At 40.2% G+C, this 12,951-nt stretch overlaps 1 protein-coding gene across 2 annotated transcripts in view; it reads left to right on the top strand.

The window, feature by feature from the left end:
- The window catches only part of PCDH15 (protocadherin related 15), a 2,659,104-nt gene that overhangs the window by 1,530,869 nt on the left and 1,115,284 nt on the right, over positions 1 to 12,951 (top strand). For both annotated transcript variants that reach the window (XM_073548247.1, XM_073548246.1), the window contains exons 17-18: positions 4,206 to 4,285; positions 12,341 to 12,434. In XM_073548247.1, coding sequence (XP_073404348.1) covers positions 4,206 to 4,285; positions 12,341 to 12,434 — 174 coding nt within the window. The remainder of the gene's footprint in view (positions 1 to 4,205; positions 4,286 to 12,340; positions 12,435 to 12,951) is intronic.

The raw sequence follows: 12,951 nt of genomic DNA, 5'->3' as shown, positions 1-12,951 counted from the left end.
AAAGGTTTAGACACGTCTGGTTGCACCAGAATGGGGGCTGAAGCAAAACTATTCTTCAGACGCTCAAATGCACGTATAGCCACCTCAGGCCAGTTCGCCAGATCGGCACCCTTTTTTGTCATGTCCGTGAGCGGTTTGGCGACAGTCGAAAAGTGTTTTATAAATTTCCTATAATAATTCGCAAACCCCAGGAACCGCTGGAGTGCTTTCAGACTCTCCGGCCTCTCCCATTGCAACACCGCTTGCACCTTAGCGGTGTCCATTTTAAAACCAGCTGCGGACACAATATATCCCAAAAAGGGCAACTCCTGGACAAAAAATAAACATTTTTCCAGCTTAGCATAGAGCTGGTTCTCCCGGAGCAACTGTAACACCTGCCTAACATGCTGCAAATGAGTGTCCCGATCGCTAGAATAAATGAGGATATCATCCAGGTATACAATCACAAATCTCCCCAGGACATGAGCAAAGACATCATTAATAAAATGTTGGAAAACGGCAGGCGCGGTGGTCAACCCAAACGGCATAACCAGACTCTCAAAATGACCCTCAGGAGTGTTAAACGCCGTCTTCCACTCATCCCCCTGACGGACCCTTATGAGGTTATACGCCCCCCTGAGGTCCAGCTTGGAAAACCATTTTGCCCCCGCTACCTGGTTGAACAAATCCGGGATCAACGGCATTGGGTAGGGATCACGGATAGTAATCTGGTTTAACTCTCGGAAATCCAGACACGGGCGTAACCCCCCATCTTTCTTCTTAATGAAGAAAAACCCCGCGGCTACAGGCGAGGACGAAGGCCGGATGTGACCTTTGCTCAGACTCTCCGCGATGTAGTCTTTCAGAGCTTGTCTCTCAGGACCAGAAATATTAAACATCCTGGCCTTAGGTAATTTGGCCCCGGGTTTTAGCCTAATAGCACAGTCATAGGCTCTATGTGGAGGCAGTTCTGAGCAACCCTTCTCAGAGAAAACATCCGCGAAATCCTGCAAAGCCTCCGGCAGGCTGGGCGTCACGGCGGACACACATGTGGCCAAGCAATTGTCTTGGCAGAAACCACTCCATTGTACTATGTCCTGAGTTTTCCAATCAATTACCGGGTTGTGCCTGGACAGCCATGGAAAACCCAGGACCATTTGAGCTGGGAGATTACGGAGGACCCTACATGTAACCGACTCAGAATGTAGGACCCCAATGTGGAGTTTCACCTCTGCCACAAACTCAGTAATCTCCCCTTGAGGGAGGGGAACAGCATTAATGGTCACCACCTGTATGGGGTGAGGAAGTTTTTCAATCTTAAACCCGGCGGTGTGTGCAAACTCCTCATCTATGAGATTGGTGGCGGAACCGCTATCCACAAACACAGATATAGGTAGCTCTCTGCCGGCGACAATAACCTTGGCAGGGAGCATACATTGAGATACCATCATGGAGGATATGCATACGCTCAGTTGGGTCTCCTCCATACCCTCTGAGCTTAACAGTTTTCCGCCGGTGTGACCCTCTTAGGTAGTACCGGGCAAACGTTAACATAATGACCACCTTTACCACAGTAGAAACATGCTCCGGACTTCTGGACTCCCGGAGCGCGAGGCCGAACCTGTGCCACGCCAGCAATCTGCATAAGTTCAGGGGACTCATCTACTTCAACCACACCTGCACCTCTGTTTTCCCCCAGAGGTAGCGTCTCCTGTGCCCCCTGACGAAAACGGCGATCAATACGTATCACCAAACTCATGGCAGACTCCAATGATGCCGGAGTCTCATACATCAGGAGGGCTTGTTTCACCCTCCCTGAAACCCCATGAATAAACTGGCTCCGCAGTGCTGGGATATTCCACTGTGTGTCTACAGCCCAGCGGCGAAATTCCGAACAATAGTCTTCTGCCAAGCGCTCCCCCTGGCGGAGGGCGCGGATTTTAGATTCTGCTAGAGCCAGTCGGTCAGGGTCATCGTAAATGAGCCCGAGGGCAGAAAAAACATTATCGACCGAATGAAATGTAGCAGAGTCAGGTGGTAAGGAAAATGCCCATGCTTGGGGGTCACCACTCAGTAATGACAACACCAGCCCTACTCGCTGGGCCTCATTACCTGAGGATATTGGCCGCATGCGGAAGTATAATTTGCAGGCCTCCCGAAATACGACAAATTTGCTGCGATCGCCTGAAAATCGTTCTGGCAGCGGAAACTTCGGCTCTGCACCGATACCTGCAGATGCCGTTTGCACCTTTGCTACTACCAGGCCCTGCTGCTGAACTGCCCCATTCAACTCGGAGACCTGTATGGACAGCGCCGCCAACTGGCGGGTTATGGAATCTAATGGATCCATGGACTCCTGAAAAAATGTGGGCCGATTATAATGTCACGGGGGCTTAGTTCAACTGAGGCTGAAAGACCCGGGGCCCCTGTGGTGTCCCTTTACTAGGGGAAACCCTGTCTGACCCTCAACCCAGGGTTTTTGCTGAAGGTGCAAATGCCTGAGCCTCCGACCTTTCCTTATCTCCTGCTCAGCCCTGCACTTAACCCTCCACCCTCCACCCAGTGAGAAGTCACCACCAAAGCTCCCACACAAATAATGACAGACAGGGAGAACTTAAACTGCACTGCGCCGCACACACACAGGAATAAACAGTAATGTGAACAGGGCACAACTAAACACAAATATGGGAAGGAGAAAGGATAACGACGGATCATACGACACCAGATATGAATCTCTCTCTCTTGAACACCTCCACTCCAGACCGGAACCACTTGGTATGAAACACAAGCTATAATCGGCGACGCCCATAGGCCAGCATGACTATTTAAAGACCGTGGGCGTGACTAACCATCCAACCTGGTCTCCAGCAGGATTAACCCCCGAGAGCCTGAAGATCAGGCCGGCGCCACTGAGGCTATAGTGGCTGGAGGTGGAACTACCTCTGCCTGCCGGATGCTGTGGTGTGAACAGCGTCCGACATGACACTTCTTGATGTAAACCTATCACCATCTGCAAAAAAAAGCTTAAGTTGAAAAGAGTTTAGCATCTACCAATGGATAAAGTTCCTAAACACACACCAAAATCCACAATATACTACCTCAAAATGCGCAAGCTGAATTTTTTCCAAATGCACTCACAGTCCCTTGATCTGAACATCATTGAAAATTTGCAACTAAACCACAAAATAGCAGTGCATGCAATACGACCAAGGAATCTCACAGAACTGGAAGAATTTTCCAAGGAACAATGGATAAAAAACCCTCAAGCAAGAACTGAAAGATTCTTGGCTGGCTACAAAAATCGTTTACAAGCTGTGATACTTTGAAAAGTATGTTTATATGAAGCTTTTCCTCATTATAATGGAATTAAATAAAATAATTTATAGTAAAATTGTACTAAAACCAAATGAAAGAATTACAGCTGTTAAGTTTTTTGATAGTTTTGCAAGGGCCAGCATGAAGCCTTCAGATAAAGTCAGGTGGAATATGTAATTTAACACTTTACATTTTATGCTATGACATCCCAGTGAGATAAGATTGAACTCTGTAGGTTTACCTTTTCTTCACCTGAACAGCAAAGGAAACTCTTTGTGAAATCAGTGTATCCCATTGAATTAGAATCTCCAGGCTCAGACATCTGTACATTATATATGTCTCGTAGCTGAATAAATAGCGGCCATACTGCATTTCTGATACTTGATTTGAGGCTGTGAGAAAATATTTTACAGTCAAAGTGAAAGCAGGTGGCAAAGATAAAATAGATAGCAATCAGATGTCTAGGACAATATATAAAAGAGGCAATATCATACAAAAGTATGAATTCACAATAAGTGTTTTATTGTGTGGTCATTTTAATATACAAATATATGAATTAATTTATGATAAAATGTTATGTATACTAGATATTTTAAAGATTTTGCACAAAATGCTACTAACCAATTGTTTTATCCATGGCATTTTGCTAAACGAATTCAACAACTTTGTAAATAGTCTTGTTCATAAATTTCTTAAATTTTATGCTCAAAGACCCTAAACAAAGCTGTGTGTTCCAGGTTACAGACTACCAACAAACCCTGTGTAGTCTGATTCTGAAATCAGAGTCAAATACACATACTCTCCACTTTAGCTAAAGATTTTAACCACAGTCTCAGACTTGGTGATCATGTGATTTTGGTTTAAAAACATTCTGTTTATGGCTACTTATGATTATTTTTTTTGTTTTTTAGGCTACAGACAGAGAAGGAGATCCAATTACTTATTTGATACAAAATGGAGATCCTCAAAAAGTCTTTAACTTATCTGTAAGGTGAGATAACTCTACACTATTCTTAGTTGTTTAGCCATTTTACTTTTCTATTATTGCTTTCACTGAGTGAAATGGACAGGTTCTGTATAATATTATGAATAGATATTTGCAACTAATCTTTAAAGATTTAACATTGATTATCAGAATCTGACAAGTGAGCATACAATATATCAGTGATACTGAAGTCTCGATGTAAACTAAAAATTTTCATGGTTCCTTGTCCCGATAAAAGTACAGATCAGTATGCCAAATGTATTTCAACTTTTATTTTTCTTTATATTTTATAGATGAATAATATATATTCAAAACAAAACTGTCATATTCTCTTAAAAAAGACCCAAGAATCTGAGATATGTTGTGTGATGCTCTGCAGAGGCAGATGTTCAGAACTGTATGAACAATTTTTAAAGTACAGGGTGGGCCATTTATATGGATACACAAATAAAATGGGTATGGTTGGTGATATCAACTTCCTGTTTGTGGCACATTAGTATATGAGAGCGGGTGAAATTTTAAAGATGGATGGTGACCATGGTGGCCATTTTGAAGTTGGCCATTTTGGATCCAACTTCATTTTTTCAATGGGATAAGGGTCATGTGACACATCAAACGTATTGAGAATTTCACAAGAAAAACATTCATGTGCTTGGTTTTGACATAACTTTATTATTTCATGAGTTATTTACAAGTTTATGACCACTTATAAAATGTGTTCAAAGTGCTGCTCATTGTGTTGGATTGTCAATGCAACCCTCATCTCCAACTCTTGACACACTGATCGCAACACTGCAGAAGAAATGCTAGTCTAAAGGGGTCAGATTCCTTGTAGAAATGCTCGGACCTGACACCCATAATGTGGTGGTGCACCATGGTGCTAGAAAAACTCAGGGAGCGTGCCATCTTCATTGCATAAAGAGGGTAACACATCATCATGAAGCAATTTCAGATGCCCAGTGGCATTGAGGTTTTCATTGATGAAGAATGGCCCCACTATCTTTGTACCCCATATACCACCCCATACCATCAATTATGGGGATCAGGTCTGAGCATTACTACATGAAGAGTTTCCTGGAAAGTGGATTGGTCATCGTGGGCCAGTTGAATGGCCACCAACGTCACCAGATCTGACCCTCTTAGACTTTTATCTTTGGGGTCATCTGAAGGCAATTGCCTATGTTTTGAAGATACAAGATGTGCAGCATCTGAAACAACAGATACTGGATACATGTGCTAGCATTTCTTCTGTGGTGTTGTTTTCAGTGTGTCAAGCATGGGAGAAGAAGATTGCATTGACAATCCAACACAATGGGCAGCACTTTGAACACATTTTATAAGTGGTCATAAACTTGTAAATATCTCATGAAAGAATAAAGTTACATTAAAACTAAGCACACCATTCTTTTTCTTGTGAAATTTTCAATAAATTTGATGTGTTACATGACCCTCGTCCCATTGGAAAAAAATAAAGTTGGATCCAAAATGGCCAACTTCAAAATTGCTGCCATGGTCACCACCCATCTTGAAAAGTTTCCCCTCTCCTATATACTAATGTGCTACAAACAGGAAGGTGATATCACCAACCATTCCCATTTTATTTTGGCGTATCCATATAAATGGCCCACCCTGTGCAACAACTCCTCAACTGTGAAATTGCAACACCAAAAAGGAAAGGTTTTATGCAAATGATGAATAAGTGGAAACAAAATATTCAATACATTTTGATGTATTCAGTATCACTAATGATCTCACTTACAAACCTCAGCAAACAGGTTATTTATGAGGTTAATAATGGTTGTCTAAATAATGTTCTGTCATGTTGAATGCATTTGGGCACACAAATCATCAAGGTTTGCTGCTGGCAGCTCCCTCGATGGAAGGCAAGTCCATAGATGTGGTGAGCCATTATTGCAAGTTTAAGCCATGCAAGCTGACAACAGTAGCATGAACAGCATGCAGCCTGGCATGGTTTGTTCAAAAATGGCTCCTTAGACATATCAGTACAGAGTGATATAGCAAATGGTAGGTGCACCTCTTTAGTCTTCCTTGCAGGTTCACTAACAGTTTGGTAATGCTATGATTTGGTTGTAGAACCAATGGTACAACCATTTCTCTTGAATGTGCCAATAGCCATTTTCAACACATCTCCAGTCTGCATATTGCTCAGGCTACTGTGAGCAGAATGCATGGATTGTATGTGCTACCATGGCTTGCAGTCTCTACAGACTTATGTCCCATCAAGCACATCTGGGACATCAATGGTTGACAACTGCAAAGCTGCTAACAGTGCATCTTAATGATTTGCATGCCCAAGTGCATTCAGCATGACAGAAAATTCCTCAGACAGCCATCAACTACCATTGGCAGGTGACACTCATACAAAATAGTGAAAAAGAAATAGTTTTTGAAAATTGTATTCACATTTTTTCATCATTTGCATTTCATTAATATGCTATGCATCCTGTGATTTCCATAATTCCTCGACCTTATCCCCTTGGTGTAGAAATTCCAATGTTTATTACTGTCTAATATCTTTCAGTAACTGACACAGAAGAAGAGATTTTTGCAGACTGCTGCAGATGAGCATTGATTATGTAGCACTACTTTTATCTGTGTAATCATTCACTTCTGACTTCTTAATATTATTACGTTTATCTTATTTATTATCTAAATATTATCTGCTTTCCTGCTGTTGGTTATATAGTTCCAACATGTTCCAGGCTGCTGTACACAATGTACTATTCTCGCTCTCTCAGTCACACATAGAAGCCAATTGAAATACCAGGATGCTTTTATGCTTTTATATTATTTACAGCTCTATGGCAAATTTATGTTGACGTGTAATTATAGCATATAGCATGACATTCAGTATTGACCAATTCAAATTTTCTGACACTTTTTTACACTAAATAAATCATAGTTGTAAATACTTATACCAATATGGTAAATTTTTTGAAAAGTCAGCTATGTATGGGGAAGTATAGCAATATGTGAGATACATATGTTCAGTCAGAGGCATAACAAGTACCTTATGGGCTAGAGTACAATTTATTTAACAGCCCTTCTCACCAGCTACAAGATACCATTGATATCTTCTTATAGAGGGGACCTGTCACCAGGAAAAAATTGACCAAGTTTGGCTTTAACGTTGTTCTTCCTGCTCCTTAAATTTTTTGTAAAATATGATATTTGATTTAAAGGGTTTAATCCATCAGATATTGGAATTTTATACCCATTAGTTATATTTTGTACTGCTGATAACAGAGACATTTGGGGTGGAGATTTGAGAGGTAGAAGCTATGGCAAGGCCAATATACTGTTCTATGAAAAAGTGTTTGCCCCCTTCCTGATTTCCTATTCTTTTTAATGTTTGTCACACTTAAATGTTTCAGATCACCAAATAAATTTAAATATTAGACAAGCATAACACAAGTAAACACACAATGCATGTTTTAAATTGAGGTTTTTATTATAAAGGGAAAATGAAATCCAAACCTACAGGGCCCTGTGTGAAAAAGTGATTTTTCCCTAAACCTAAAAACTGGTAGGGCCATCCTTAGCAGCAACAACTGCAATCAAGCATTAATTCGCAATGAGTCTTTTGCAATGCTCTGGAGGAAATCAGGCACTCTCATATTTTTAGAATTGTTGTAATTCAGCCACATTGGATGGTCTCCTGGCATTGACTGCTTTTTTAAGGTCATGCCACAGCCTCTCGATCTGATTATGGTCAGGACTTTGACTAGGCCACTCTAAAGCCTTAATTTTGCTTTTCTTAAGCCATTCAGAGGTGGACTTGCTGGTTTGTTTTGGATCATTGTCCTGTTACATAACTCAGGTGTGCTTCAGCTTGAGGTCAGACCTTTTCCTTCAGGATTTTTTGGGTAACTGCAGAATTAATGGTTTCATTTACCACATCAATTCTTCCAGGTCTTGAAGCAGGAAAGCAGCTCCAGACTATCACCACTATATTATACTGTTGGCATGATGTTCCTTTTCTGAAATGCTGTGTTGCTTCTACACCAGATGTAATGGGACATATACCTTCCATAAAGTTCATCTTTTGTCTCATCAGTCCACAGAGTACTCTCCCAAAAGTTTTTACTATCATCAAAATGTTTTCTGTCAAAACTGAGACAAGCATTTATGTTCTTATTGTTCAGCAGTGGTTTTCATCTTGGAACTCTACCATGCAGATCATTTTTACTCAGTGTCTTTCTTATAGTGGAGTCATAGCTATGATAAAGATCCACCTGTGATCGAAACGCATTGCCGTTATGTCAGTAGTCGTGAGTACATTCACTGTTCTGGAGGATTTTTCTGCCAATCTATGACAATTTAATATTTTTCCAATGAAGAAAATTGTTTTTATGGAGCTGCTTCTTCTTTTGTGACCTCTTGGATGAGTTGTCGCTGCGCTCTTGGGGTAAATTTTGTCAGCCAGCCACTCCTGGGAAGGTTCACTACTTTTCCAGGTTTTGCCATTTGTGGATATTGGCTCGCCCTGTGGTTTTCTGGAGTCCCAAAGCTTTAGAAATTGATTTATAGCCTTTTCTAGACTGATACAGATCAATTAGTTTGTTTTTCATTTGTTCCACAACTTCTTTGGATCACAGCATGATGTCTAGCTTTTCAGGAATCCTTTGGTTTACTTCACTTTGTCAGGCAGCTCCTATGTAAGCGATTTCTTGCTTGAGAACAAGTGTGGCCGTAATCAGACCTGCATGTGGCTAGGGAATTTGAACTCAGCTTTCCAAACGTGATAAATCACAGTTAATTTATGTTTTAAGTAGGGTGGGGGAAATCACTTTTTCACACAGGGCCCTGTAGGTTTGGGTTTCATTTTCCCTTAATAATAAAGACCTTAATTTTATAACTGCATTCTGTGTTTACTTGTGAAATATTTATCTAATATTTAAATTTGTTTGGTGATCTGATACATTTCAATGTGACAAACCTGCAAAAGCTTTGGAAATCAGGAAGGGGGCAAACAATTTTTCACATAACTACTGTATATTTAAAAAAGGCCAAAGCACCCAACTTCTAGTTACAGGATGTGCCACTATGTTAAAATTGCCCAGTTTTTACATTTATTTTATTCCCACTGCTCCCTTGATTATTCATTCATTTTTAAAATTTACCATATGAGTCATTTTATAATGTGTGCCGAATATGGCAATCTTTTTGGTCTTTAGCAAAGTTTTTTTGCTCGCGGAGTCACTATGCAGAACAGTTAAAGGACCTGCCAACAGAGAATCCTGTGAGCAACGCCTCCTTGGTAATTACCATAAAAATTTGCATATTTGGAGCATTGAATAGAAAAGCCTATTTCTCTAGAACTGTATGATAGATTTTTATGAAAGAACAAAAAAAAAATAGATTGCTTGGGGGGGCAATGGAAATAAAATAAGAACAAAAGCTGGACAATGTTGACCTGGTTACACGTACTTATTAGGTGGAATGTGTATATGGGCCTGGATGTGTTTTCTACACCCCGCAAACCTCCTTGTACAGTAGTATGAGACATAACTAGTGGATATGAAATGCCATTGTTTGATGGATGAGTCCTCAATCCTATTAGCATATATACTGTAGCTATGATTTATTCCAGTACTTTGTTTATTTGGAACAGAAGCTTACACACATGCATACTGAATTTCCATTGAAGCTGGATCACATTCATATATTTAACACTTTTTAATAGATTATCACATTTTGTCTAGACTAATAATTAAGTAGCACTTTGTAAAATATGACCTAAAGTATATTTTATTAAGAAAAGCTATAGTAGGACATTATTACTTATTAGTTTTCTTCCCTTTATTTCTACATTAAAAAGAGTTCGTAATTTAGTTTTGCATTTAGCTAGCAAATAGCCCAATATATTACTTAGTAAATTATCTCTTAAATTAAGTTCTCTTTGTGCATGTGCTGATAATTCTACTTACAGAATCGCTCTGTATTCTACAGATTAACCTTGTGACACAAACACAATTATGTGTCCTTAATGAGCGTCTATTGAAACACTCAATGGATTGTGCCTAAGAAACAAACACAGTGGTACTCTTATGAGTAAGAGGCAGAACCATGTTTCCAATATAAATGACAATATTTCATGCTGAGCAAGACAAGTCATACATTTAAAATGCATAAACCTGGCACTTACATTAGTTACAAATATAATACTGCAATTCACAATAATACTAAAGCCAGAACAGTGACAACTAGGGTTTAATAGTCACTAATATAATTTAGGAACATTGCTAATGGTTTTAAATCATGTACATAATGTATTACAGTATGTCAATTGCAAACTTAGAAATAAATAGGAACTTGTGGCACATTTCTTGTAATGTTCTATAGTGCTTGAATTTAATGACATTTCAATTTTAGTAAGCCTAAACTTATGTATAAGTGTAGAAAAAATTCATATAGTAGGGAATTTACATCTATGGTGCATATGGTTAGGTTTACATATAAAAAAACACAGTAAGTCAAGGCTACACACATATACTAGATTATCATCCCTGGTACCTATAGGCACAGAATAGAGATTAAATAGATGGTGCAAGACTGAATTTAATTTCTAAATCTCTATTTGTAACACTATTGTCAGCACCTCCGCATGGTTCTCTTTCCCCCACCATGCAGGGATGCTGGCATACTCACTGCTCTGGCTCCGTCTATTGGCATGTCTCCTCTTGTGCATGCCACAATTCCTGGCACCTTGATCAACTTCCTCATTTCTAGTAAAATGCCCCTAGCCAACAGCTGGGAGGCATTTAGTATCAGATTACACCTGGAAGATGACTCCCAGTCAATAGCTGGGAGACATCTTGTATAAAAGACTCAATCCCCTTTAAGGAGTTGCTTTTACTAGTGAGTTATGAGGTCCCCTGGCCCTGGTTTGGCCAAGGTCCTGAATTTGAATCCCTGGTCTGGGTGTTTCCAGTGTCTTCAATCAGTTCCCTTGGTCCATGTGAAGCCAACGCCTGAACTTGCCCCCTGGTCTATGCCTGAACTTGCTCTTCTGGTCCATGTGTGGCCAGTGCCTAAACTTGCTCTTCTGGTCCATGTGTGGCTAGTGCCTAAACTTGCTCCCCTGATCATGTATGGCCACTGGCTGAATCCTCATCTTCCAGCCTGTTTATACCATGTCTGTCAAAGCCAGTCTCTGAATCAGCTGAGCCTGAACATAGCCCAAATCAGTGTCAGTAACCACTCTGTAGAGAAGCCTGAACTTATTAGTCTTAACGGAGCCCTAGTTCTTAGTCAGCGTCAGCGAATCTGACTCCTGGGATCAGCAGCTGCAGGACTGGGTTTTGCCTAGGCGTGGTACCTGGCAGCTACTTGCAGCCCAGTTAACACCAGGTTACCGCTTAGCTATGCCCCTTCCTAGGCAGGCCTCACACTGTATCACATTGGGTCCACGAACCACGTGTGTCGCCTGCAGACGTGACACTATTTAATTTGATAATCTGATCTATTTTCTTACAAACTATAATTAAAAATACCTTTGTCATTCCATCACTACTCTAACGGCATTATTTTAATTTTTTTACTATTCCCTTTAGGATGATGCTTCATTTGAGAATCCCAGTGCATCCAGTGGTATCACTTGTGTTGGCTCTGTAGTTATCTAGTTACTTGTTCTCTTCTTGCAATGTTAAATGACAGTGTGCTCTGTTGCCAGCTTGTCACTTTTGATCAGAACTGGCGAGAGAGCTCATTGTGACAGTTCACTGTGACAAGATCCTACTGAGTATTCATCGGAATCAACAACCGACTCATGCTCAGTAAGGTAGGGACTAGCCCAGACCCTGAAACGGATGATGAAAACTTCTATTCATGGATGGGACAGAGTCTGCCATAGACTCTGCATCCTCTGCCCCAGTAATAACTCGTTTGAGTATCCCAGTATCCCTTTAATAATCTCTTCATATACCATATATGTGTATGCATTTTATGTAACATCTACCCTTTCATGCTGCAACCAATAATTATTATGTATGTTAATTCACATAATGTGTAAGCCACATATTCTAATTTTGTTTCTAGCTCTGGACTTTTAATCTTGGCAAAACCTTTAGACAGAGAAAGTACAGACCGCTACATTTTGATCGTGACAGCATCAGATGGTCGGCCTGATGGTGTAAGTTTACTTTCTAAATGTTGATTTTGTCTTTATCCACTCAAGTAATTGCATGTAAATAATTCTATGTCTGTGAAGAATATAGCTCCAGTATATTACAGCTGGTGACAAAATACAGGGTAATAAGGATGACTGTTACAATATATTGTTTAATGATAAATTTGATCTTTTAAGTGTTATGTTAAAAAGGTATTTCCACCTAACAAAGGATACATTAATCTGCGATGACAAAAATTGGGAGAATGGCCATCCACTGATTCCTCTTAGGAGATGCAAAGCAATTACGTCAGTAGAAACAGATAGGTGGCCATGCTTGCATTCAGCTTTCTCTGTTAAAATCTACAACAGTTAAGAGACACACTTTGCTTGTTTTCCCATTTCCGTTATGCCTAGATTTCAATTGAGAGGCTATACAGCCATGACTCTCATGATAGCAATGGAATAAGTGGATATGCTGCATTGGCAAGTGGGAAAGGGATTTTTTTGGGATAACAGGGTAGTTCCTATTTGGGAAATC

This window comes from Dendrobates tinctorius, unplaced genomic scaffold, assembly GCF_039654945.1.
Source record: "Dendrobates tinctorius isolate UK_male_01 unplaced genomic scaffold, ASM3965494v1 ptg000156l, whole genome shotgun sequence".
Taxonomy (NCBI): Eukaryota; Metazoa; Chordata; class Amphibia; order Anura; family Dendrobatidae; genus Dendrobates; species Dendrobates tinctorius.
The sequence above is the reverse complement of the archived record's forward strand: the minus strand, read 5'-3'. Positions and strand labels throughout refer to the sequence as shown.